Genomic DNA, 27,148 nt, shown 5'->3' on the forward strand with positions numbered 1-27,148 from the left:
ATTGGAGTTTTCTCCAATCCGATGGTATATTTTAACTTGAAGCGTCCCCATCACCATGGGAACGCCTCTATGTTAGAATATACTGTCGGATATGAGCTACTTCGTGAACCTCAGATCCGACAGTATATTCTAACACAGAGGCGTTCCCATGGTGATGGGGACGCTTCAGGTTAGAATACACTACAAACTTTGTACAAGACTGCCCCCTGCTGCCTGGCAGCACCCGATCTCTTACAGGGGGATATGATAGCACAATTAACCCCTTTAGGTGCGGCACCTAAAGGGATTAATTGTACTATCATATTCCCCTGTAAGAGATCAGGGCTGCCAGGCAGCAGGGGGCAGCCCCCCCCCTCCCCAGTTTGAATATCGTTGGTGGCACAGTGTGCCCCCACCATCGCCCCCCCTTCCTCCCTCTATTGTATTAAATCGTTGGTGGCACAGTGTGCCAACCACCATCGGCCCCCCTCCCTCCCTCTATTGTATTAAATCGTTGGTGGCACAGTGTGCCAACCACCATCGCCCCCCCCCCTCCCTCTATAGCAGTAACATTGGTGGCAGTGTGCGGTCTCAACAGTAGAAGATTCATACTTACCTGCTTGCTGCTGCGATGTCTGTGTCCGGCCGGGAGCTCCTCCTACTGGTAAGTGAAAGGTCTGTGCGGCGCATTGCTAAAGAACTGTCACTTACCAGTAGGAGGAGCTCCCGGCCGTTCACAGACATCGCAGCAGCAAGCAGGTAAGTATGAATCTTCTACTGTTGAGACCGCACACTGCCACCAATGTTACTGCTATAGAGGGAGGGGGGGGCGATGGTGGTTGGCACACTGTGCCACCAACGATTTAATACAATAGAGGGAGGGAGGGGGCCGATGGTGGTTGGCACACTGTGCCACCAACGATTTAATACAATAGAGGGAGGGGGGCCGATGGTGGTTGGCACACTGTGCCACCAACGATTTAATACAATAGAGGGAGGGAGGGGGGGCGATGGTGGGGGCACACTGTGCCACCAACGATATTCAAACTAGGGAGGGGGGGGGGGTCTGCCCCCTGCTGCCTGGCAGCCCTGATCTCTTACAGGGGAATATGATAGTACAATTAACCCCTTTAGGTGCCGCACCTGAAGGGGTTAATTGTGCTATCATATCCCCCTGTAAGAGATCGGGTGCTGCCAGGCAGCAGGGGGCAGTCTTGTACAAAGTTTGCAGTGTATTCTAACTAGAAGCGTCCCCATCACCATGGGAACGCTTCTGTGTTAGAATATACTGTCGGAAATGAGTTTTCACGAAGTGAAAACTTAGATCAGAAAAAGCTTTTATGCAGACGGATCTTCGGATCCGTCTGTATGAAAGCAACCTACGGCCACGGATCACGGACACGGATGCCAATCTTGTGTGCATCCGTGTTCTTTCACTGACCCATTGACTTGAATGGGTCCGTGAACCGTTGTCCGTCAAAAAAATAGGACAGGTCATATTTTTTTGACGGACAGGATACACGGATCACGGCCTCGGCTGCAAAACGGTGCATTTTCCGATTTTTCCACGAACCCATTGAAAGTCACTGGGTCCGCGAAAAAAAAACGGAAAACGGCACAACGGCCACGGATGCACACAACGGTCGTGTGCATGAGGCCTTACTCTTTGTGTGGTTTACGAGCATGGATGCAGTAATAGCCATCAGAATCACTGACCTCCATTTCTGACTTTACAGACCGTGCCAGCACCTTTATTTTAACAATTTCATACCCGGCCTCTTTAAATGATTTTTCCACGTCATCCTTAGATAAGGGCAGATGGGAAAAACAGCTATTACCAATGTGATAGTATGAACAGTTAAGAATACTCTGAATTATAATGTGACCACCGGGTTTAAGCAGCTCCTTAAGCTTTTGCAATACATTGATGAAAGCTTCCCGGTCTTGACAAACATTTTCTAAGCAGAGACAGCTAATCAGACAGTCAGCTTCTGGCATAGGTACGTCAAATGGCTTGTCCGCAAGAGCATCACACTTCAACACTTTGGTTATTTTTCTCCTCAGCGTTTCTTCCTTTTTTTCCCAGTTATCTCTATTGAGAAGAATAGACAGAAACGTTTTTAGTTAATGCTTCACCACATTAAAAAGCATCATATTAAAAATGATCAGTCCTCTATAAACTTTTTGCAAAAATTTGCTGCAAAATATACATCCTTCAAGTAAGGCCGGACTAGAGGTTTACCCTTAAGGGTAAGCCTTCATGATGAATTTGGGTGCCAGGGGCCTGGTAAGTGTAGGGTTAATGTGAGGCGGGAAGCGGAGGGGAGGGATAGTAAGGGAGGAGATAAGGGGGACCTTATTTAAGGGGGGTTAGCCCGGAGGCCATTTTAGAGCTAGTTAAATAAGCGGAGAGCTGGTTAAAAAAGCGTGCAGGTACCATGCAGTCTGTCGAGGTGCTGTTAGAGCGGTTGCGGGCGGCAGGGGAGGCCCGTGGACCAGAATGGTTGCAGGAGCAGCTGGCCGGGTTGCTTCAGGGGGAGGCGGCAGGTATAGCTGGCCCGTCGCCACGTGCACAACGGCCGCGACGGGTCCGGCCGCCGGCACGCCTTAGCCCCAGTGAGACCCCCAGGGCTCGGCGCAGGCGCAGGAGCCCCTCAAGGGACCCTCCACTGGCAGGGGATGGTGGTCGCATCTCGGCCCCGTCCTCTAGGAGTGGGAGGAATCCAATTGCGCAGCGGAGCCCAGAAGGAGGCAGGGATATCCCTTCTCTGCCTTCACCTGCAGTCAGCGATGGATCCGGAGCTGGGTCGGCGGGTTCCTTGCTCCCCCTAGTGGTAGGAACGTCCGCTCGGCGTGGGAGAGTGAACAGCAGGAGGACGGAGCCTGTGCCAGTAGAGGCCACTAGAGGGCGCAGGGCTCCAAGGGATAACGGGCAGGTGTCTCCTGGCCTGGGGCTGCATGAAGGTTCTGTGAGGGCTGAGGAGTTGGAGAGCGCACCCAGCATGGATTCCGCTGGGGTGCAGTCGTCGTGCGAGTTCAGCACAGCCGGGACTTTCGTGGAGTCGTCAGTGAGGGTCGTTCGTCCGGATTCAGGATCAACGGCTGATGGGTTCACAGCGCCCAGGCAGCCAGGTGAGAACATGTGGGGTGCTTTGCATTCATTGGTTAGTAGCCCGGGGGGTGTGGGGGCTGGGGGAAGTTGCGGGGAAATAGTGGGGGGTTTGGGGCAGATTTTGCATAGTTTAGCGGGATGGGTTTCAGGTTTGGGGGTGGCAGGTTCGTCTCCGTTACCGGCATGGTAGGTCGGTGGTGGTTTGGGGGGGGGCGGCTGGGGTCGCGTAGTCTGGGGGTGTGGGATCGGTGTCGGTTCAGACGCAGGTGGGGGGTGAGGAGGAGAGGCCTAAGGTTAGTGACGCGGCGAAGGGTGAGGTGTACGTGTGTTTTGAGGGGCCGTTGTGGGCGCACTTAAAGCAGGAGGTTTGTGAGCGGATATGGCGAGGGGAGTATGTTGAAATTTTTTCGCTTCTTCCTCTGGAACGGTTTAACCTGGATAGGGAACGAGTGGGGGAGGGAAAGAAGGAGGATGATGAGAAGCGCCGGCATAGACTTATACCACGTACGTTTGCTAATTGGTTGCAGGCGTTTGCGATCTTGACGAGTGTCATTGGTGAAAAGACGCCCGAGTGTTGCTCGGCCTTGTTTTGCTATTTGGATGCGATTGGGGAGGCATACAGGGTGTATGGTGGGACTGGGTGGCTTAGGTACGACAAGAAATTCAGACAGAGGAAGGCGGTTAGGCCTGAGATTCGTTGGGACCATAAAGATATTAGTTTATGGTTGCGGGTGACTGCACCGGGGCGGCAAGGGCAGTCCTTTCGGGGGGATGGGGGTGGGGCACTGGGACAGTCTTCGGTGTCGGCAGCGTCAGCCAGGGGTTTGTGCTTCCTATTTAATGAAGGTAACTGCAGGTTTGGGGCAAAATGCAAGTTCAAGCATGAGTGCACAACTTGCGGGGGTAACCACGGGGCTAACCGGTGTTTTAGAGGTGGGAAACACAGGGGGTCAGATTCAGCAGCAAAAGGGTCAGACTCCGGTTCGGGTGGAAAAGATGGGGGGGTACTTAAATAGGTATCCCAGGCGTGAGGCGGCGGAATTGTTAGAACGTGGTTTTTTGGAGGGGTTTCGTATTTAGTCGAACCCATTGCCTGTGGTTGTACCGCACAGAAATTTGCGGTCGGCTTTAGAGTTTCTGGAGGTAGTCTCCGAAAAGTTGGCAAAGGAGGTTGCCTTGGGCAGAATGGATGGGCCATTTGAGGGAGTGCCGTTAGCTGGCTTGAGGGTGTCGCCGCTGGGGCTGGTGCCCAAGAAAGAGCCGAACAAGTTTTGACTAATACATCACTTGTCTTTCCCAAAGGGGGCGTTAGAACAATGATGGTATCGATCCTGACATTTGTTCGGTGGTCTATACGTCATTTGATGCGGCTGTGGCATGGGTTAAGAAGCTGGGTCCTGGGACATTGTTGGCTAAGGCGGATATCGAGGCAGCTTTTCGGTTACTCCCGGTTCACCCGGATAGTTTACATCTGTTGGGTTGTTTTTGGGACGGGGGGGGGGGGGGGTATTTTGTAGATAGATGTTTGCCTATGGGCTGTTCTGTGTCATGCGCGTATTTTGAGGCGTTTAGATCATTCTTGGAATGGGTGGTGGCGGATGTGGCCGGGTGTTCATCCATTATCCATTACTTGGAAGATTTTTTGTGTTTGGGGCCGGCGGGCTCGCAGGTTTGTTCTCTTTTGTTGGCTACGTTGCAGTCGGTTTTTGCAGAGTTTGGGGTGCCGTTCGCTGTGGATAAGACGGTTGGCCCGGTGACGGAATTAAGTTTTCTGGGCATTGTAATCGATAAAAAAAGGATGGAATGTCGGCTTCCGGAGGATAAGATAGTTGATTTGCGGGCAGGAGTCGAGAGGGCGAGGCAGGCTTCGAAGGTTAGGTTGCGGGATCTGCAGTCGCTTTTAGGGAAATTAAACTTTGCATGTCGGATCATGCCTATGGGCCGGGTGTTTTGTCGTCGGTTGGCGGCGGCTATGGCAGGGGTGGTGGCACCACATCATTTCATTAGATTGGGGCGGGAGTTGAAGAGGGATTTGGAGGTTTGGTCTGTTTTTTTGAGGGATTTTAATGGTAGAACGTTAATGATGGGTGAGGTGGTGGATAGTTATGACTTTGAATTATTTACAGATGCGGCTGGCGGGGTGGGGTTTGGGGCTTATTGTCATGGCCAGTGGTGTGCGGCTCGTTGGCCGGAGTCCTGGGTTGAGCGGGGGTGGGTCAGGAATGTGTGTCTCCTGGAGCTTTTTCCCATAGTCCTGGCAATGGTGTTGTGGGGGGATAGATTTAGGAATAGGAAGGTGCGGTTTCATTGCGATAACATGGGGGTGGTGCAGGCGATCAATGGTTTGACGGCTTCGTCCTCACCCGTGGTTCACTTGCTGCAGCATCTTGTGTTGCTGTGTTTATCGTTTAATGCATGGGTGGTAGCGGTTCATGTGCCCGGGGCTTCTAACAACATCGCGGATGCTCTTTACTGTAGCGGGGTTGTTGCGGGCGTCATTGAGCGCGGGTTCCTGGGCTGCGTACGGGAAGGCTTGGAGGGAGTGGGAGCAGTGGTGTTCAGTTTTGGGGATGAGAGTAGATAAGGGGGAGATACCTTTATTGTTGTTCTTGGGGCACGGAAAGGAGCAAGGTTGGTCGGTGGCGCAGATGAACAAGTACTGGCATTTGGTTTCAAGCTTCGGGGCATGGTGGACGTTACGAAGGCTTTTTTGGTGAGGCAGGTATTGAAGGGTTGGAGGAGGGGTCAGCGGACGGAGGATCGCAGGAGGCCAGTGTCGTTCTCTTTGCTGTTGAAGATTGGTAGCCAGGTCGAGTTAGTGGGTAGTTCCGGGGGGAGGTTAGTTTGTTTCAGTTGGCTTTTTCCTTGGTCTTTTTTGGCGCTTTTCGTTTGGGGGAATTGGTGTCTAGGAGCGTCAGGGTTGCGGGGGGGTCTGTATGGGGAAGATGTGGATTTGTTCCAGGACAGGGTGGTGGTTCGGCTGCGGACGTCAAAAACTGATCTGGATGGAAGGGGGCGGTATGTTACACTGTTTTCAGTGCCAGAGTTCTTGTTGTGTCCAGTGAGATGTTTGCGGGTGTATAGGGAAGGGGGGGGGGGGTTTGAGGGAGGCCCACTGCTGAGGCATGGTGATGGATCGTTTCTTTCCAGGTTTCAATTTGTGGCGGTGTTTAAGAAATGTCTGGTAGGGGCGGGGGTGGACCCAGCAGATTTCACGGGTCACTCCTTCAGGATTGGGGCGGCAACTGAAGCAGCGAGGTTGGGGTTAAGTGATGAGGTTATTAAACGGATAGGGCGGTGGGAATCCAACAGGTTCAGGTCCTACGTGCGTTTGGGTAGTTTGTGTGGGGAGTAATGGTGACTTGAATAGTGATTTTTCTTTTGTTTGCATTTTGTTGCAGGCTCCGGTCCGGCGCTGGTTTGGATCCTGGGACACTCGTTTGTTTTCTGGGGGGCGTTGAGGGCGGATGTTCGGGAAAATGGACGGCAATTGGGGTTTGACAGGGAGGTTGCGGTGGTAAAGTGGCTAGGATCTAGAGGTATGTTGTGGGGCAGTGTGCTGAAGGAGGTTCATTGTTTTGTTTGGTTAGATAGAGCTCCTGATATTTTAGTGCTCCATGTTGGGGGCAATGATTTGAGGGTTAGACCGGCGAGGGAATTGATCAGGGATATCAAATTTGATCTGTTACGGCTTTGGTCTTTGTTTCCTCAAATGGTGACGGTATGGTCTGATATTGTGCCTAGGAAAACTTGGAGGGAGGCGCGGTCTGTTGAAGGGGATGAACAGGGCTCGCATTAAGGTGAACAGGGTGATTGGTCGGTTTGTGGCAAAAAGTGGGGCGGTGGCAGTTAGACATGTGGATCTTGAGTCGGGCCTCGGTGGGTTTTGGAGGGCTGATGGCGTTCACCTGAATGCGGTTGGGATAGATCTGTGGTCGCTGGGTCTACAGGGTGGAATTGAGAGGGCTTTGGTGATGTGGAGGAACGCGCAATAATGAGGTTTGAGTGGTCAAGTTGCGCGTTGTTGGCGGGGGGAGGTCCTCGAAGCTGGTGGAATGGGTTGGTGCTTGAGAATGAGAGGGCCTCAATGGTGGGGCTGGACTCTCAGGATTGGGCACTCGGTTGATCCGTGAGGCATCCATCAGTTGGTGGCTCCGAGCTGGGTGTTTACTGCTGGAGGCAAGGTGGATTGTCCAGTTGGTGGTTCTTCTGGATGGATACATTTTGGAGCTTCTAGGACCTCCCTCGTCTGGGGTAATTCAGTGTTAATATATTTGTATTTTTTGTTTAATAAATAACGGCTGCTGTGAGATTTAAATCTGACTCAAGTCTCTGTCATTTATTGATAAAGGGGGCAGGTAAAATGGGGGTATAATATGGAGGTATTACAGGGGAAGGATAGTTTTTGCTAGGGCCCGAAAAAGGGTCACCAATAATTCACTCATGTATTGTAGGTAATCTCCCATTTCTATATCTGTGCTGTGCTCTTTTCAGTTCTATATAAAGCAGTATGGTGGCTTCTTGTGAAGCAAGCACTATTTTTCTTTAATTAAAAGGACTGTCTATTTGTTAAAATTCTTTTTGTTTGAAGGGTCCACCGAAAGTTAACTCATCGCAGGGGGTCCCGCGCTGAAACTCCCAAACTGTAATCCGTGGGATAATCTGGAAGCAGGCTTCCCTTTAGCACAGTTATACGCAAATTGAGAATTACATGGCGTGCATTTAAATCACTGCCTGATTCCTAAAGTAGACCATTTTTTTTTTTTTAGCAGTGTCCCCCAAAATAAGATAATGAAATGGAATTTTATTACTAGGGTCCCCACTGATTAACCACAATCTGTGCAGAAACAAGTAACACGTTTTCAAATCTCCTACAGTGAAAATGAAGCATTACATACATGCAATAGGGGATTACAATGCAGGCTTTGGCACCATAAAAAAGCTTTGTGCACAATTTTGTGGTTTTATGATATTTTGACAAATGTGGCAAAACTGCTTTATGGGATGATCCTAAGCATCACGTCTCGCTCTCCCCTCTGTGCTGGCCTCCTCCCTGCAAGCGCTAATGCCTTGACGCTGAACAGCTGATACCGGCGTCCTCCTCCCAAGCTCCGACGCCCTGCTCCGAACAGCTGATGCTGGTGCCCTCCGATGCGCTGAGCTCCGATGCGCTGAGCCGGCCAGCTGATGAGGAGAGCAGAGCTGTGTGCCCGGCTTGATCCTCGTACAGCTTACGTCTCCGCATGAAAAGTTAAGTGGAGGACGTAGATGCCGGCTGTGGCTGTCTTGCTCCCTGGTCTCCTCTAGACTTGCTTGCCCTGCGCTGCTGTATCCGCCTCACCTGTTGGATTTTGATCCTGTCTGCTTGTCCTTGTGGTTGCCCGTCTGGTTCCTTTTTGTGGCCCCTGTCTGCTCGCGCTGCCTCGCTGCTCTGCTTGACGTTGGACTGCTGGACTGCTTGTCCCTCTGGATTTTTGCCTTGCTGGGCTTTTCCTGCCTCCTGTCTGCTGGCGTGTTGGTGTGCCTGCTGCTGGACTCCTTGACCCCCTGCTGTTCGCCTGCTATCGGTCTCTTTGCCACTCGGACGGATACACTATATCTAAACCACGGCTTGGACTTGCTGCCACGGCCACGGCGGATACTGGGACGACAACATCGGTCACGTGAGGATTGAACTTTGATTTTGTACTTATTGTACTGTTAATATGAGGTGGATATAGCTTTTGCCAAAACTGCTCCCTGCTTGTGGTTAAGGAAAAAAAAGAAAAAAAAAAAAAAAAAAAAAAAAAAAGAAAGGAGGGAGGAAAAGAAAAAAAAAATAAAAATAAAAAGAACTAAAGGAAAGAAAGAGAAAAAGAGAGGGGGGAAAGAAAAAAAAAAGGGAAAAAGAAAGGAAAGGGGAACGAGAAAAGGAAGGGGGAAAAAAAAAAATAAAAAATAATAATAATAATATATACACAATATAAGGTGTTGGAAATGGCCCCAAAACGACGTTCAATTGACTCCTCCACTACTAAGCTGGGGGCTAAGACTCCAGAGAATAAAATCGATAAATTTTTAAAATCGCCCTTCCTAGCTGAAAAAATTCCAGCCAAAATTAAACCTCCAGCCAAGATGAAAAAACTGGCGAATACTCGTCAAACTGCTGATCTCTCTGAGGATGGATCAGAGGATGCTGACCAGGAGGAAGGCGAGGAAGGCTCCTCTACACAAATACCAACGGGACACGACCCATCGGTCTTGGACAAAATCCTTTGCGCTGTGGAAAATAATGGCACTCTGGTGCAGGGAATGTCCACGCAATTGGGGTCAGTGCAGAGCGATATTTCCTTAATAAGAGAAGATCTAGGAAAGATGAGGGAGCGAGTTCTTAGCGTGGAAAAAACTATTGATTCCCTGCAAACAGGCATGGGCATGCTAAAATCCAAAATGACAACCCTGGCATCAGAAAATCAAGCACTACAAAATAAGCTAGAGGACCTAGAAAACAGGTCAAGACGCAATAATGTGCGCATAATCGGTTTTTCGGAAGGAGCTCAGGGCCGACAACTAGAGGAAGAAATTAAAGATGTGGTCATGCACAGCTTTGGGAGTGAGAACTTTTCCCCTATGTTCCAAATAGAAAGAGCACACCGAATACCAGGAGGGAAGCCCATACCAGGGAGACCGCCGCGTGCAATTTTAATCAAACTTCTACTGTCTGCTGATAGAGACATGATTTTGAAAAGAGCAAGAGAATGTGCACCCATCGAATATCAGGGTACTAAACTGCTCTTCTTCCCTGATTTTGCGCGGCAGACCCAGGAGAAAAGAAGAAACTTTATAGAGATAAAGAAACGATTGGCGGCCAAGGAGATCAAATACTCTCTACAGTATCCAGCGAAATTGAGAGTAATCCACAACGGGACTTCACTTTATTTTGAGACACCACAGCAGGCGCTAAACTGGCTGGAGCAAATGGGCATCTGAAATTTTGTATTAGCAGGAATGAAGGGGGGGAGGGGAGGGAGGGGCGCCCAATGATGTTAAACATTTGCTATAGTATCCAGCGATCCAAGAATGATCCATAAGGGAACTGCTTAATCCTTTTTAGATAGAAAGAAAGGAAAAAAAAAAAAAAAAAAAAAAAAAAAGCAGAACAAGCGTCAGAGTAGCTGGAGAAAACGGATACTATTATGGAAGGGAGGGGCCAGGGCAAGGGAGAACGGCCGTGGGTTTAGAGGTTCGCTGACCAGATCGGGCGGATCAATGGAGAGGGGAGCGGGATGGGCGGGTGGGAACCCACCTTGCAGGTTCAGGGAGGGTTGTTTTTTTTTTTTTTTTTTTTTTTTTCTTTTGCACAGTGAAGGATGTCTACTCGGATTGTAACCTGGAATATCAGAGGGCTCGGTGAAAGGGTAAAAAGGCAAGCCATTATGGATGCACTTAAACGATATCTTCCAGCAATTATTTGCATGGTAGAAACCCATCTTACCAAAGAAACCGTGTCCCGCTTGACAACGGGATGGCACTTGCAGTCTTATCACTCCACTTTTAGTGGCGCCTCTAGGGGTGTGTCAGTTCTGATCCATAACTCTGTGGACTTTATCCTTATTAAATCCTATATAGATGACCAGGGTAGATTTATTTTCTTGCATGGTAAGTTGTACGGCCATAGCTATATTCTCGCTTTTTTTTATATACCTCCGCCCTTTTCAATGTACCCATTGGTCCAGCTAACACTCTTTTGTGAAGGGAGATCTGAATGCCGGCTAGTTTTGATGGGGGACTTTAATGCAGTAATGGACCCCAAGAAAGACAGATTCACACTAGATGCAGAATGTGGGAGGAATCTATCTGCCTCCCCGCTGCCACAATTCTGCCGGGAAGTTGGACTGGTGGATATATGGGAACATCTTGGCGGAGGCAAGCGAGTATACTCTTGTGTCAGCAGGGGTGGCAGAGCTATGTCTAGAATTGATTTAGCATTTACCAATGAGAATAATCTCTGTAATATCCGCAGGATACGATATGGGGTAAGAACAATCTCGGATCATTCACCGGTATTGATTGAGGTTTGTACTGGGAAGAACAAGGATAACAGGGGGCTAGGATTTAAGCTGAACCCATATTGGTTTTCTATTATGGATAATTTACAGTCCACTAAATCATTGATATCCTTTTTTTGGGAAGTGAATCGCCCCTCTGCTAACATCAACATAGTATGGGATGCCCTGAAAGCATATCTGAGGGGGGTCTTTATAAGCGAGATCGCTGCAACAAAGAGAACATTTAAAAAAAAAGAGGAGGAATTGACCAGGGCTGTAGCAGGCGCAAGCGAGCGTTTTATCGCCCAACCCACTGAGTATAATAGGGAGGAGATGCAGAAGGCCTGCTGCTCCTTGGATAAATACATAACAGAGAAAGCAACTCATAGAGTATTTTTCAAGGGTTTAAAATATTTTTCGGAGTCTGGACGCCCCGGCAGGTTGCTGGCTAGGATAATTTCACAACAAGGCAAGAAAAATCTGTCTATTGTTTCGATCCGTAATACAGCAGGGGAAACTATAACAGATCCAGAAGGAGTCAGGGACACCTTCCTACAATATCTCACCCAGATATATAGCCCCTCTCCTGGCTTGCCGCCTGACCTAGCGACGCGGTTTCTTGAGAGGATCTCACTTCCTGTATTAAATGAAGCCCAAGTGGAATATCTGGAAGAGGAGTTATCCCTTTTGGAACTTCAAGAGGCTTTGGGATCCATCACAGGGAACTCGTCGCCGGGGATGGATGGCCTTCCATATGAGGTTTACCGCAAGCATAGCGACGTGATTCTCCCTCAGCTATTAGAGGTCCTTTCTCAGGCAACACAGGGAGGAAATCTACCATGCACTATGATGGAGGCTCTGATTGTCTTAATTCCCAAAAAGGATAAGGATCCGCTAGAAATGAGCTCCTATAGACCGATCTCGTTATTAAACACAGATGCTAAGCTACTATCTAAAGTTTTAGCTAGGAGGCTTTCACAGGTTATATCAACTATTATTCACCCAGACCAAAATGGCTTCATGCCAAAAAGGGGCACTCACCACAATCTGCACAGGTTATTTATTAACATTCAGTCTCCGGGGTGTGGGGCCCGCTCCATCCTGTCGCTGGATGCCACCAAGGCCTTCGACAGGGTGGAGTGGACTTTTCTCTGGGCGGTAATGAAAAAAATGGGCTTTGGCCCTAGATTTATGGCGATGGTTCAGCTATTATATAGCTCCCCAACTGCTAGGATCAGGATTAATGATACGGTCACAGAGAGCTTTTCCCTAGGAAGAGGCACCCGTCAAGGCTGTCCTCTTTCACCTCTTCTTTTCAATATCTATATTGAACCTTTAGCAGCCAGCATAAGACAGGATTTGCAGGTGGCTGGCTTCGGTTTAATGGGGAAGCACGACCGCGTATCTCTCTACGCAGATGACATTTTGATTTTCCTTCAGCAAACAGAAACTAGTCTCCCTCGTATAATGGATTTGGTTGGCTTTTTCTCTGCTCCGTCTGGCCTAGAGATCAATTGGGAGAAGACTGCTCTCCTTCCTATAGACGAGCTGCGAGGTAACTGGGATGATCAGCTAACTGTCTCTGAATCAATAAAGTACCTGGGGATTTTAGTTTCTGCCAAACCTCTGGAATATTTACAACTTAACTTGATTCCCCTGCTGACAAAGCTGAGGGCTAAATCCAAGATATGGCAAAAAATTCTGCATACGAAAGCTGATAGAATTTCTTTAATCAAAATGGTAGTACTGCCCCAGGTTCTTTATGTCCTGCGCAACTCGCCTGTATGGATCGCAGACAAGTACTTTAGATTAATTGAGCGGATGCTTAACGATCTATTGTGGGGGAGGAAGCGCGTCAGACTGAAGGCGCTCTACTTCTCTATGCCTTATAGTCAGGGAGGCCTTAACCTCCCTTACTTTAGGGGTTACTTCATGGCCTCTCAGCTCTGCCTTTTTAGTGATTGGGAGAATAGCCATTTCTGCAATAAGGTGGTGAAAGACTCAGGCTTTACGGATTTCTTTACTGTATTGGAGTCCGACTATCTATTAAATTCACAGACCGGGTATACACTTTTTTGCAGAATGGCTACAAAGACCTGGCGGGTCATCAGGAGCTGGTGTGGAGTTGAGGCATCGCTTATTTGCACCCCACTGTGGCATAACCTAAAGCTTGTGAATATAAGGGACTTGAAGTGCTGCCAGTATTGGAGGACTAAGAAGGTTCAGTATTTACATCAGGTGGTTAGTGGTGGACAAATTCTGTCCTCAAGGGAAATAGGGGAGAGGGCAGATATGGGTGAGGTGGCTTGGTATGCATATTTCCAATTGAGGTTTGCACTCTCCAGCACTTTGAATAGTCACCTTCTTTTTATAGATTCTCCTGAATTTTTACACAATCTTATTATTAAGAAATCTGCTACAAAAATCAAAATGTCATATTGTTATAGACACTTAATGAAACACTTTTTTATGGGTCTTCTTTCTCCAGGACAGAAGTCCTGGTCTTTGCTACTTTCAGAGGTGGGTCCCCCAGATTGGGAAACTATAGGGGAAAACTTAAAATATGTCTCACACAACTTCAATCACACTGTTGTACAATTTAACATTCTGCACAAAATATATGTGACACCTATGTGGTTATATAGAAGAGGATTTAGGACCTCCTCCGATTGCCCACGCTGTGGCGACTCCGGGGCAGACCATTTACATCTGTTCTGGGATTGCCCGATGGTGGGTGGTTATTGGAGATCAGTCCAGACCACTTTGGCCTGCAAACTGAATATGCTTGTTCCTTTGTCCCCCAGGATATGGGTCCTGGGAGACCTATCGGAGGTTAACTATCAGCCCATAAATCGTCAATTATTGATTAAGGTTATGTTCCTGGCCAGGCTTATTGTTGCTAGACTGTGGCTTAGCTCCTCCATCCCAGATTGTGGTAACTGGATGGCTATGGTTGAGAAGGTGAAAAACTACGAGAAGATCTTGTACAAACAAAGAGGAGCCTACTTAAAATGGAGTGGTCTGTGGGGAGAGTGGGTTACGGCTTAATTCATGAATTTTTTTTTTTTTTTTTTTTTCCCTGCAAGGTTGGGAGGGAGGGGGGTGGTTGGGGCGGGTTGGGGATGATTTCAACATTTAAGATATTATAAATGTCATGTCGATATGTATTTTTGTATCATAAATAAAATATGGAGATTGAAAAAAAAAAAAAAAAAAAAAAAAAAAAAGGAATTACAGTAGGACCTGTGCATGTTCATGTGAACTCTACATGTCCTCAATCCATAGATGAGAGCAGCAAGGAGACAGAGGATTGTGATCTGCATACAGTAAATACATGGGGTCTGTTCCGGTGTATTTGTTTAGGGTTCCTGCCCTGGGCCTGTATTTATATATAGTATCTGTTATCGGGTCAGTATTTGTTCAGGGTGCTTGGTATGGGGAGTGTAATAATATATAAGGTCTGGGGTCTGGGTCGGTATTTAGACAGTCTGGTTTGGTGGCTTGTATTTATTTAGAGGATCTTTTCTGGAGTTTATATTTATCAGGTTTCTATAATAGTTTAAGAATTTGCAGTCTGTATTTGTTTAGTGAGTTCTGTATTCTTGAGTCTTGGGTCTCATTAGAGATGAGAGATTTCTTGAAATTTGTTTCATTCCCGATTTGTCAATTAAAAAAAATAAAATAAAATGATTCATTAAAAATCACTAGTCCGATCACACATGGAGGACTGTGTACAGTTCTGGACTACTGTGAACAAGGCAGACATAGCAGAGCTGGAGAGGGTTCAGAGGAGGGCAACTAAAGTAATAACTGGAATGGGTGGACTACAATACCCTGAAAGATTATCAAAATTAGGGTTATTCACTTTAGAAAAAAGATGACTGAGGGGAGATCTAATTGCGATGTTTTAACATATCAGGGGGCAGTACAGAGATCTCTCCAATCATCTATTTATCCCCAGGAGTGTGACGAGGGGACATCATCTGCATCTGGAGGAAAGAAGGTTTGTACACAAACACAGAAGAGGATTCTTTACGGTAAGAGCAGTGAGACTATGGAACTCTCTGCCTGAGGAGGTGGTGATGGTGAGTACAATAAAGGAATTCAAGAGGGGCCTGGATGTATTTCTGGAGGTAATAATATTACAGGCTATAGCTACTAGAGAGGGATCGTTGATCCAGGGAGTTATTCTGATTGCCTGATTGGAGTCGGGAAAAATTAGTTTCTACCTCACAGTGGTTTTTTGCCTTCCTCTGGATCAATATATACAAACTGAAAAGAATGGCGTGGTATTAAACAGGCAGAAAGGGCTCAAACCCACATGCAGTTGTGCATATATATACAGGGGAGCAAATCCTGCACTTGTGGCCCGTTGCTAATGACGATCCACAGCAAAAATGCATGCAGTGGGCAACGGGCCACAAGTGCAGGATTTGCTTCCCTTTATATATATGCACAACTGCATGTGGGTTTGAGCACTTCCTACCTGTTTAATACCACGCCATTCTTTTTACTTTGTATATATAGAGATGCCTGGAGGTGTATAAACTCAGATTTAAATGTGCCTGCTTTCCATCCACAGGCTACATTTAGGTGCATCTGCCAGGCCTGGGCCATATCAGCCAGTGTTGAGTGGGACTCGCAGACTCCTCCCTCCTCCCATTTGCTAGCATGGTTGCATGCTGGAGGTAACGGGTGAGTTGTCTGTGAGTCGGACCTCATGCTCCTGTAATTTGCCTACTGGCCCCTGGTATTGCCCATATGGCCCAGGTAGGTGAGTGTTAGGTCCCAAGCTACTTGAGAAACCGTGGCGCGGTGCTTGGGCTCAGACATGTCTTACACCGTAGGACATGTTGGCTAATCTATCAATTTATAAATCAGTTTGAGGGTTTAGTAAGACCGCAGAGTGCACCTGTCTTTACTATTATTATATTGTTATATTGTTCCTCTGGATCAACTTGCAGGATAACAGGCTGAACTTGATGGACAGATGTCTTTTTTCAACCTCATAAATTATGTTACTATGTTACTACTCCCGAATCGATTCTATACTAATCAAATTTGCTCCAACTGGCCTGAAAATTGGTATATGATACTCTGATTTATTTTGACTTTTTTTTATATTTTGTTGTTCTCTCTTATCTTTAGTTTTTTTTATGTGTATTTGCCAGATGGTGTTTAAACACACGCTGTGTTAATTGACAAAGGAAATACTTGGCTTGTTCTCAACTAGCAATTCACAGTAAAGGGTAATAATGGCAGTACACGTTCAATAGAAAATATGATTCTCAGCCTGAAGGAACGTTAAATATGAAAAAAATGAATATTTTAATAGGACTCTATAAAGGGGTATAGATAAAATCAGGCATACAGGAAATCAGAAATGCAGATCAGGTAATAGTCCATCCAGCACTCTGAGAGCCTGACTAGTAACCTGTGTATAAGGCCAGCGTCCAGTGTTGGGGCGCACTGATAGACGTATTTCCACAGGGTATTATGACCGCACCACTCAGTGCAGGGACTGACACTATTGGTCTACTCCACTAATCATTTGCATATGCTCCAGGTTCCTAGCAATGCCGTGGACAATCAATGCAGTAAAAGCAGCTCTAATGGGTTATGGTGCACCCTAACGCTGCTGCTCTAACAGATGAATGATGCGTCTACTTAGATACGCTCACATGCAGACAGTTCTAGTGACAAGGTTATCACTTAATGAAACTGCCCTATTGAGTGAGCGATCGATGACACGGCAATCGCTCTACACGTTTCAACATGAAGGATGTATCTCATGTCTCATCAGGAGCGAAACTGCTTTATTACAGTGTCAAGTTAAGTGAAACAACTGCACTGTAACGTGCATGCATCGGCGCTGTGATGGCTGTGTGTGGCCAGCTACACACCGGGTATAAGTAATCTAAGCCCCGCCCCCCGGGAGTGGGCATCGGCTCTGGTCTCCAATCAGGGACGGAGGCGCGTCCTTTGACGCGCTCCCTGACAAAACCGTCGCACAGTGCAGCATCATACATTTGCTAGGAGGAGCATAACTATGCTTGATTATATGGGGGAATATTCAAATGCGGTTTAAATCGTCGAATAACCACACTTAAAATAATTATTCAGGGTATACAAGGAGGATCAAAACATGAGAAGTGCCATCAAAAAGTGGCTTAGATGGTCCACACAGACAGCATATAATTAAGATGAGTAACTATAATATGAGCCACAATTCCGCAAAACATGCGAGATGGTGGCATCAAATAATTGCGACTACATTACAACTCAGAGCTGGGTTCCTAATGGTTATATTGATAGAATATAACGAAGATTGAGAATATAGTGCTATATTCGTTGTCAATTCTAGAAATACAACCATTAGGAACTCAGATCTAAGTAGTAATCGCAATGCGAATAATGCAGGTTATATTAATCGCATTGCGAATGCAAGCTAAGTTCCTAATGGTTGTGTTGCTAGAATTGTTGAGTATAGCGAATATAGCACTATATTCCCAATCTTCGTTATATTCTAGCAATACAACCATTAGGAACCCAGCAGCTCTAAGTTGAATTCGCAATGCGATTAATATAACCTGCATTCATCGCATTGCGATTACAACTTTCTCGAATCCAACAGTACATTCTAGCATGGAGCCGTTCCCATGGTGATGGGGACGCTCCATGAGCACAGAAGTCGGCAGAAGCTCCAAGTTGAAATTGCAATGCGATTAATTCAAGTTCTATAAATCGCAATGCGATTTCAACAGAACTTCTGCTGACTTCCGTGCTCATGGAGCGTCCCCATCACCATGGGAACGACTCCATGCTAGAATGTACTGTCGGATTTGAGAAAGTTAAAATCGCAATGCGATTAATTCAAGTTCTATAAATCGCATTGCGATTTCAACTTACCACACTCTGCGTCAACTACGTAATTTTCCATGGGTGTTTTGCCTTGGATCCCCCTCCGGCATGCCACAGTCCAGGTGTTAGTCCCCTTGAAACAACTTTTCTATCACTATTGTGGCCACAAAGAGTACCTGTGGGTTTTCAAATTTGCCTTCCTATTGAGGTCTATTGTGGTTCGCCCGGTTCGTATGTTCGCGAACATTCGCGGAAATTCACGTTCGCCGTTCGCGAACGGAAAATTTTATGTTTGCGACGTCACTAATGATGATCACACACGTGGCGTGCCACAGATGTATCACTCTTATTTTTGATGTTCAGTAGGTGTTTACCAATACGTCTCCGTAATTCACGTCTGGTCTTCCCCACATACTGTACACCACATTGGCAAGTCAAAAGGTACACCACTCCCACTAATGTACATCTAATGAAGGATCTGATGGAGAATCTTTCCTTAGTCACTTGACTAGTAAAATATGCCCCCTTCATGATGTTACCACAAATGATACATGTACCGCATGTAAAGGTACCAGTGAGTGTATTTTAGCCATGTGTCAGATGTTGGATGTGAGTAAATACTGTGGACCAGACGATCACGTATGTTGGAACTACGGCGAAATGTGATGGAGGGACGATGTAACACCAACTCGCCAATATCTGGGTCAGACTGCAGAATTGGCCAATGTTTCTGAAGGATGTCACGTACACGTTTCTCTGCTTTGTCATACGTTGCTATAATCCTTGGGAAATTATGGCCCTGCGGCCTCTGTTTGGGAGTCAGTAGTTGATCACGGCTAACACTCATAGAGTGATGGTATGCTCTCTTGAGTGTTTGCTCAGGATATCCCCTGCGCTTGAATTGTGTCCTCAGGTCATTAGCAGCCACCTTGAAATCCCTAATTTCTGAGCAGTTCCTCTCGGCTCTCAGGTACTGGCTTTTGGGAATGCCACTCCTGAGAGCCAGGGGATGTCCACTATCCCACCTCAGTAGGCTGTTAGTGGCGGTCTGCTTGCGAAACAGATTTGTCGTGATCTTCCTATCTGTCCCCACCGCAACAGTCAGGTCCAGAAAAGTGATGGCCCGCTCATTAATCTCAGACGTGAAGAATAAACCTAGCTGATTATTATTCAGTTCAGCTACGAATTTGGTGAACAAATCCTTGGTCCCCTTCCACAGTAAAAACACGTCGTCAATATACCTGATCCAGATTACTATCGATGACGTGTACTGCTCCATGGCATCATCAAAGACGACCTCTTTTTATCAACTAGCCTGGAAAGATATTCCCTTTTGTTTAGGAATGGCAGCAGTACAGTGTGAATGTGGAAAGGGTAGATTAATAGAGAAATGTGACTATAATAGTAGCAACAGCAGTAGTAGCATAGCATGGAACTCCTAGGACTCAGATTTTTCATTTTTTAGATTTTTTTGTTCTCTCTTATCTTTAATTTTTTTATGAGTTTTTTTTGCCAGATGGTGTTTAAACAGACACTGTGTTATGGGGGGGGGGGGGGGGGACTGGCTTGTTGGGATGAAGCATCCAATAATTATGCCTGAAAAGGGGAAAATCCCTGCCCCTTTTTATACACATAGGTAAATGTCAGAAAGGAACAGTGGCTTGCTCTGCACAAGCATCCAAAAATTATACCTGCCAGTATTTATACACACATGTGTTAATTGACTAAAGAAATACTGGGCTTGCTCTCAACAAGCCTGGAAGGCATGTGACTACAATAGTAGCGACAGCATTAGCAGCACAACATGGAACAGACAAGGCAGACAAGTATATGTGTCTGCAGCTGTGTTGGCATAGTAGTAGTGGCAGCTTTGTAGTGGTAGTGAAAGTAGGGTAATGGAAGTGGCAGTAGGGGAATTAGCAGATTACCATGATAGTAGGCAGTCAGAAAGTCAGCACTGTCAGCAACAGCAGATCTATTTATAGGCTTCAACCGGAAGTGTGTTAAAATCTTCACAGATCCGTGAGTGATGTATTTTATTTAATGTGATTTTTTTTACCATGGAAGTAGAAAGAATTGGACAGCTGGGCATAAGTATGAATATCCTACAACAAAATAACAATTTGGGGAAGATTTGAAACTGTGCCACAATGTACACTATGCCAAAAGTCTGACTGATGGCATATGACAAAAACTGCGGCTGATGACATAGAGAATTCAATTTTAGAATAGGATAACATTTAGATTCAGATGCGGAACTGCACAACCTGGTCAAAAGTCCAACTGATGGAACATGGCAAAAACTGCAGCTGGTGACAGAAAATAGTTCAATTTCAGAAAAGGATTACATTTTGATGAAGGTGTGGAACTGTGCCACTACGGACACCTGGCCAACAGAAGAGTCTGAGCAGAAGAAGCAGCTGATGATGATGACAAGGACACTGTACTGCTTGGGAATGCAGGCTAGCTGCCACAAAGAAGACCATAAGGCGGATTGACTAGTTCTCATCTGGAATGCTGGCCACTATTTTCCCACTAGGTGCAATAGAGCCCTGATACCTAGATTTGTCTTTGAATGCCATTGCTTTTTTTAATCCTGCAGATCAAAACATTTTACAACATTAAATAATGCCATTATTATACCCCTGGTATCAAACACACAACTTGGTGACCGTTCCCTCACTCCCATAAAGCTTTCCCCTGATTAAATTACCTAAAATCTACCCAATTACCATATAGCTCTTTATTCTTTCCCTATAGTACCACTATCACACTATATTAGTGGCGTTTGTCTGTGATCCTTTTTCTTCCTCCCCCATGATTTTCCCTGTCAATATTTACAGTAAAATGGTGCCGGGCGCTGTTTTTATGCAATTTTTCCAGAATGAATCCCAAAAAGCTTTGGATTCATTTTGCATTCAAATTTATGTAAAATTTTGTAACAAATCTTATTAATTTAGGATTGATTAACTCATCGCCAGTCTGATTTTATTTGTGTTGCCAAGTTTTGGAATAGGCCAGAACTTATCGTCTACTTAAATATGTCAATTCTTACATGGTACTCATGGTGCAGTCAATGAGCTGTGTAATGCACATATGTATTGGCTCATCCAGAACGAAAGAAACTCTTGGTACCTGCCATAAGCTATGGCAAACTGATGAAAGTCCACAAATAAGGGCCCCTCCTGTATTTACTCAGAATGCCCCAATAAGATATTTGAAATGGGTTTCTCACCTCTGACCTAAAAATATATGGCTTCATCAAATAATTTTCAAATTCTATATTGTTTTAATATTTTATCATTTTAATTCCTATGATGTACCTGTTACCTTCCAGTTCACACACGTATTTGGCAAAATGAGACCAGTCTAAAGCAGCTGGGTCCTTTTTCAGCCATTTTTCCAATTGCTCTCGGTTTTGCTCAAGAAAATCAGAGGTTATGATGCTGTTGAACACTTCACAGGAAGAGAACAGATGATAAAATCCGGGTCCAGCTCCGAAGTCAATTAGTATGTCTCCTTTCACACCTGCTTAGGGATAAAACACAGTATAAGCTTCTGATGAGCAACTTGGAAACAAAGAAAAGACCAACACTTTAATTTCAGCTACACATAGATGAAAACACATTACAACAATTTCTCAAAGCATGGGTTAACAGCCAAAAAAATCTTAATATTTATGGTTCTGATTCTTTCGTTTACAGAAACAACCCATATGTGGTTGTAAACTGCTGTACGGGCACACGGCAGGGCGCAGAAGGAAAGGAATGCAATACGGCTTTTGGAAGGCAGATTTTGCTGGACTGGTTTTTTGACATCATGTCCCATTTGAAGCCTCCCTGATGCACCCCTAGAGTAGAAACTCCAAAAAAGTGACCCCATTTTAGAAACTACACCACTCAAGGTAACTTTGTTAACCCTTTAGGTGTTGCACAAGAATTAATGGAAACTAGAGATAACATTTCGAAATTTCACTTTTTTTGCAGATTTTCCATTTTAATAATTTTAGAAACGACACCACTGAAGGTATGCAAAACTGATTTTACTAACTTTGTTAACCCTTTAGGTGTTGCACAAGAATTAATGGAAACTAGAGATAACATTTCGAAATTTCACTTTTTTTGCAGATTTTCCATTTTAATAATTTTTTTCCAGTTACAAAGCAAGGGTTAACAGCCAAAAAATCTCAATATTTATGGCCCTGATTCTGTAGTTTACAGAAACACCCCATATGTGTTTGTAAACTGCTGTACGGGCACACAGCAGGGCGCAGAAGAAAAGGAATGCCATACAAATTTTTGGGAAGGCAGATTTTGCTGGACTGGTTTTTTGACACCATGTCCCATTTGAAGCCCCCCTGATGCACCCATAGAGTAGAAACTCCCAAAAAGTGACCCCATTTTAGAAACTACGGGATAGGGTGGCAGTTTTGTTGGTACTATTTTAGGGTACTTATGATTTTTGGTTGCTCTATATTACACTTTTTGAGAGGCAAGGTAACAAGAAATAGCTGTTTTGGCACCGGTTTTATTTTTTGCTATTTATAGCATTCATCTGACAGGTTAGATGATGGAATTTTTATAGAGCAGGCTGTCACGGATGCGACAATACCAAATATGACAAAAAAAAATATTCTTTAGTGTCTCCACATTCTGAAAGCCATAGTTTTATTTATTTTTTGGGCGACTGTCTTGTATTGGGGCTTATTTTTTTCGGGAAGAGATGACGGTTTGATTGGCACTATTTTGGGGTGTTCATGACTTTCGATCGCTTGCTATTACACTTTTTGTGATGTAAGGTGACCAAAAATGGCTTTTTTTTTACACATTTTTTTTTTTTTTACGGTGTTTACCTGAGGGGTTAGGTCATGTGATATTTTTATAGAGCAGGTTCTTACAGATGCGGCAATACCTAATATATATAGTTTTTGTTATTTATTTTACTGTAACACAATGACAGCATTTTAGAAAAAAAAAAAATAAGGGGTTTTAGAGTCTCCATAGTCTGAGATCCATATTTATTTTTACTTTTTGGGCGATTGTCTCATGTAGGGACTCATTTTTTGCGGGATGAGGTGCCAATTTGATTGGAACCAATTTGGCGTACATACAACTTTATGTGTAGTGCATTTTATTTTTATAATTTTTAATCAGTGATAAATGTGTTTTTTTATTTTTACATTTTTTTCACTTTTTAAAAAAATTATTTGGACCCACTTGGTTTTTGAAGATCCAGTGGATCTCATGTCTGTATAATACAGTACAGTACACTATATATACACTAATATATTGTTATTATCCATATTGCTTCCTTTTCAGTGACAGTCGTCCTTGCACATTATAGGAAAGAGTATCGGCCTCTGGTGGCCGGGACTGTGGGAGCGCACATAAGCTAGTGCTTTTTTCTATAGTGTGCAAGCACGACCACCACTGCTGGATTGCAGGGTGGTTATAACCATCGAAACTAGCAGTGTATAATGTGATGGGAAAATGAATGAAGCCAGCAGAGGAGGCAATATGGACAATCACAATATATTAGTAAATGCCTTGTATTAACTTTGTCGTCCTGACAAATGCCATTTGCTGAAGTGAGACAATCCCTTTAACATCACACATAACAGTGATAACTCTCTGAGTACAGATAATGTAGTAGATGTCACCTGCAGTCCTGTGTAACACCATTAATAACATAGTGATGTGTATTTCTCTGAGCACATATAGTTAATAAATGTCACCTGCAGTCCTATGTAACACCACAGATAACACAGTGGTAACTCTCTGGGTACAGATAATGTAGTAGATGTCACCTGCAGTCCTGTGTAACACCATTAATAACAGTGATAACTCTCTGGGTACAGATAATGTAGTAGATGTTACTTGACACTAATGGGGGAGGGTCATTGATGGGGGGGGAGCCCCATTCCCTGCTGCATCCTGGGTCCTGGAGTCACAGCCAGCTCTAGCTTGTGTGCTGTGCTGACGGCATGACTGCCAGGAGGAAAAAAAGTCAAGCACTGATCAGTGTTAGGATTCATTTTGAGACCAGTGGAGATGTCCTCCTAGTCTCGGGCAGCCACAATTACACACATTACTGATGGGCGCAGGCTCAGCGCATGGACAGGATCAATCGTAGCAATGATGAATGACAGTCTGGGAGCAAAGTGTAGCGCTAGTGCTGCGGTAGTGATTACAGCTACAGCACTGGGTCGGGACACTGCTTCTGACCTGTTCTGCCAACCTGCTGTAATTTTAACAAACGGTTTGGCACCACCGAAGCTAACTGACTGGATCCCACCCCTGCATGTAACCCTTTAATGATGCAGCCTAGTTTGGGACTTAAAGGGGTTGTGTCACTTCAGCAAATGACATTTATCATGTAGAGAGAGTTAATACATGGCGCTTACTAGTGTATTGTGATTGTCCTCATTGTTTTCTTTGCTGGCTTGATTCATTTTTCCATCACATTATACACTGCTCGTTCCCATGGTCATGACCACCCTGCAATCCATCAGTGGTGGCCCTGCTTGCACACTATAGAAAAAGGACCAGCCCATGTGAGCTCCCACAGTCCTGGTCACCAGAGAGGCAGCTGCTTTTTCCTATAGTGTGCAAGCACGGCCACCACTGCTGGATTGCAGGGTGGTCTGTAACCATGGAAACAAGCAGTGTATAATGTGATGGAAAAAATAATCCAACCAGCAAAGGAAGCAATATGGACAATCACCATACATTAGTAAGTGCCTTGTATTAACTTTCTCTACATGACAAATGCCAATTGCTAAAGTGACACAACCACTTTATGGCTAGCTGATTTTTTTTTATATATTTTTTTTTTATCTCCACCTTTCCAAAGCCATATTTTTCCCTAGCCAAAAGAAGAGTCTGAGTAGAAGAAGCAGCTGATGATGATGACAAGGACACTGTACTGCTTGGGAATGCAGGCTAGCTGCCACAAAGAAGACCATAAGGCGGATTGACTAGTTCTCATCTGGAATGCTGGCCACTATTTTCCCACGAGCTGCAATAGAGCCCTGATACCTAGATTTGTCTTTGAATGCCATTGCTTATTTTAATCCTGCAGATCAAAACATTTTACAACAGTAAATAATGCCATTATTATACCCCTGGTATCAAACACACAACTTGGTGACCGTTCCCTCACTCCCATAAAGCTTTCCCCTGATTAAATTACCTAAAATCTACCCAATTACCATATAGCTCTTTATTCTTTCCCTATAGTACCACTATCACACTATATTAGTGGCGTTTGTCTGTGATCCTTTTTCTTCCTCCCCCATGATTTTCCCTGTCAATATTCACAGTAAAATGGTGCCGGGCACTGTTTTTATGCAATTTTTACAGAATGAATCCCAAAAAGCTTTGGATTCATTTTGCATTCAAATTTATGTAAAATTCGTAACAAATCTTATATTAATCACATTCTTGATTAATATAGGCATATGATGGCTAATTTTATATAGGATAAGTTGGATTTTTTAACCATACCAATTTATTGTAGGTACATCAGGGGAATTTTATTTAAAAAAAAATTATTTTAACTTTATTAAGTATGATTATAAAGATACCACACTTACAATGCTTTTGTGTTTCAAAAAAGCACTTAAAAAACAGATTGCTCTGTGTCACCATATTCTGACACCCTATTTTATTTTTCTGCCATTTGAGCTGTGTAAGCTCTCATTTTTTGACAGGGCAAGCTATAGATTTCAGTGGTACAATTTTTGGGGATAATTTTTATTTCAATTTTTCAGGGGAGACAAGGTGAGAGAATAGTTGATTTTGTCATGAGGTGTGTGGCTCCCTGCAAGGACAATGCAGTATTATATGGTGGTCATTCACATGAACATCCCAAGTCCCCTAGAGCCATTGCTCACATGGACGATGTGGTCCTGATGGGATAACACGGTTACCGGATAACAGTTTACTTCACATTTTTCAGGTAAGTTACATTCATACAAAGGCAATCAAGTCTTTTTGAATTTTAATAGAGAATAACTGTCTATACTTATCAATGAATAGTTTTATAGTTTACCTGAACAAAATATTTCATGCAGATTCTGCAAGGCAAAGTCTGTCCATTCTGTAGCGATGCCTCCTTTCCCCGCAGAATAGTATGTCTGGTAGTAGACTACAGGATCAAATTCATTTATGTACATCTGTTCAGAGTATGAGGTCTCCATGTTATTGTCTTCTCCGAAGAAGACGATCTGCCTCACTTGGGTTCTGGTTGAAAATGTGATAAGGAATCCGATTCTTACGAATTTAAACACTGTGTCCATGGAGGATTGGCCAAGGCTTTTCTTGTATTAAAATGTAAATCAATTACTGGCTTAGCAATCATATGCCTCTCAGCTAAAGACTGATGTTCTCCACATATTAGCTTATTAATCACATGCCTCTCACATTAAGCTTGTTTGACTTTTTAGGTCTTTGTCAGCAACTTATTTGCAGTATATGCTGCCCTAGCCACGGAAAATGAGTAAACTAAATTTAGTTAATGGAGGTCAGATAATCAATGTTATTCACCTCATTTGGGTGGCTTTAATGTTATGGTTGATATTTTTTTTTTTAAATTGGCTGTCTATCACTCTGTTATCACACTTACCATGTAGGAGATGAGAGAATTTATGGTGTCACACATCATATTCTAAAACACTAATACAAGACAAAACCCCACTCCTTGGATATTGGCTAAAAATTGGTTGCGTTGCTTTATTAACGGTTACCAAATAAATATACATTAACCACAATAAATCATTTTTAAATTTCTAATAACAAATAACAATTTCACCATAAATAATAAATAGGGTTGAACTATAAAGTTCGGGTTCGTACCGAACTTAGGGATTTTTGGACCCCGGACCCGAACCCGAACACTTCAGTAAAAGTTTGGATTCGGTGACTGCAGAGCAGCCAATCAACAAGCTGTTAACTGTCTGACCTTAGAAGCCATCACAGCCATGCCTACTAATGGCATGGCTGTGATTAGCAAGACCAGCATGTGACCCAGGCTCTATATAAGGACTCTTTCACACTACCGAATGGCTATTTCAGTGTTTTGCAGTCCGTTTTTCACGGACCTGTTGTTCAGTTTTTTGTTTCCGTCGTGTTTCTATTTAGGTTCCGTTTTTGGCATATACAGTATACAG

The 27,148-nt window shown here is 44.7% G+C and overlaps 1 protein-coding gene across 1 annotated transcript; it reads right to left on the reverse strand.

The window, feature by feature from the left end:
* Nucleotides 1-1,521: 1,521 nt before the first annotated feature.
* On the reverse strand, nucleotides 1,522-26,240 carry LOC122926936 (nicotinamide N-methyltransferase-like). Its single transcript, XM_044278460.1, has 3 exons — nucleotides 26,032-26,240; nucleotides 21,303-21,507; nucleotides 1,522-2,071 (listed from the first exon to the last, which is right to left on the reverse strand). Exons 1-3 carry the CDS (start codon nucleotides 26,177-26,179, stop codon nucleotides 1,639-1,641), a joined length of 786 nt encoding a protein of 261 aa, XP_044134395.1. The 5' UTR covers nucleotides 26,180-26,240; the 3' UTR covers nucleotides 1,522-1,638.
* Nucleotides 26,241-27,148: the final 908 nt, after the last annotated feature.

This window comes from Bufo gargarizans, chromosome 2, assembly GCF_014858855.1.
Source record: "Bufo gargarizans isolate SCDJY-AF-19 chromosome 2, ASM1485885v1, whole genome shotgun sequence".
NCBI lineage: Eukaryota > Metazoa > Chordata > Amphibia > Anura > Bufonidae > Bufo > Bufo gargarizans.

What these genes read in the sequence shown, in the direction of transcription:
- LOC122926936 (XM_044278460.1), bottom strand. Translation starts at nt 26,179, where the DNA reads ATGGAGACCTCATACTCTGAACAGATGTACATAAATGAATTTGATCCT. An exon ending in GCATGAAATATTTTGTTCAG is followed by an intron (nt 21,508 to 26,031) that starts GTAAACTATAAA and finishes ATCCCTAAGCAG; the next exon opens with GTGTGAAAGGAGACATACTA. An exon ending in TGTGAACTGGAAGGTAACAG is followed by an intron (nt 2,072 to 21,302) that starts GTACATCATAGG and finishes TCTTCTCAATAG; the next exon opens with AGATAACTGGGAAAAAAAGG.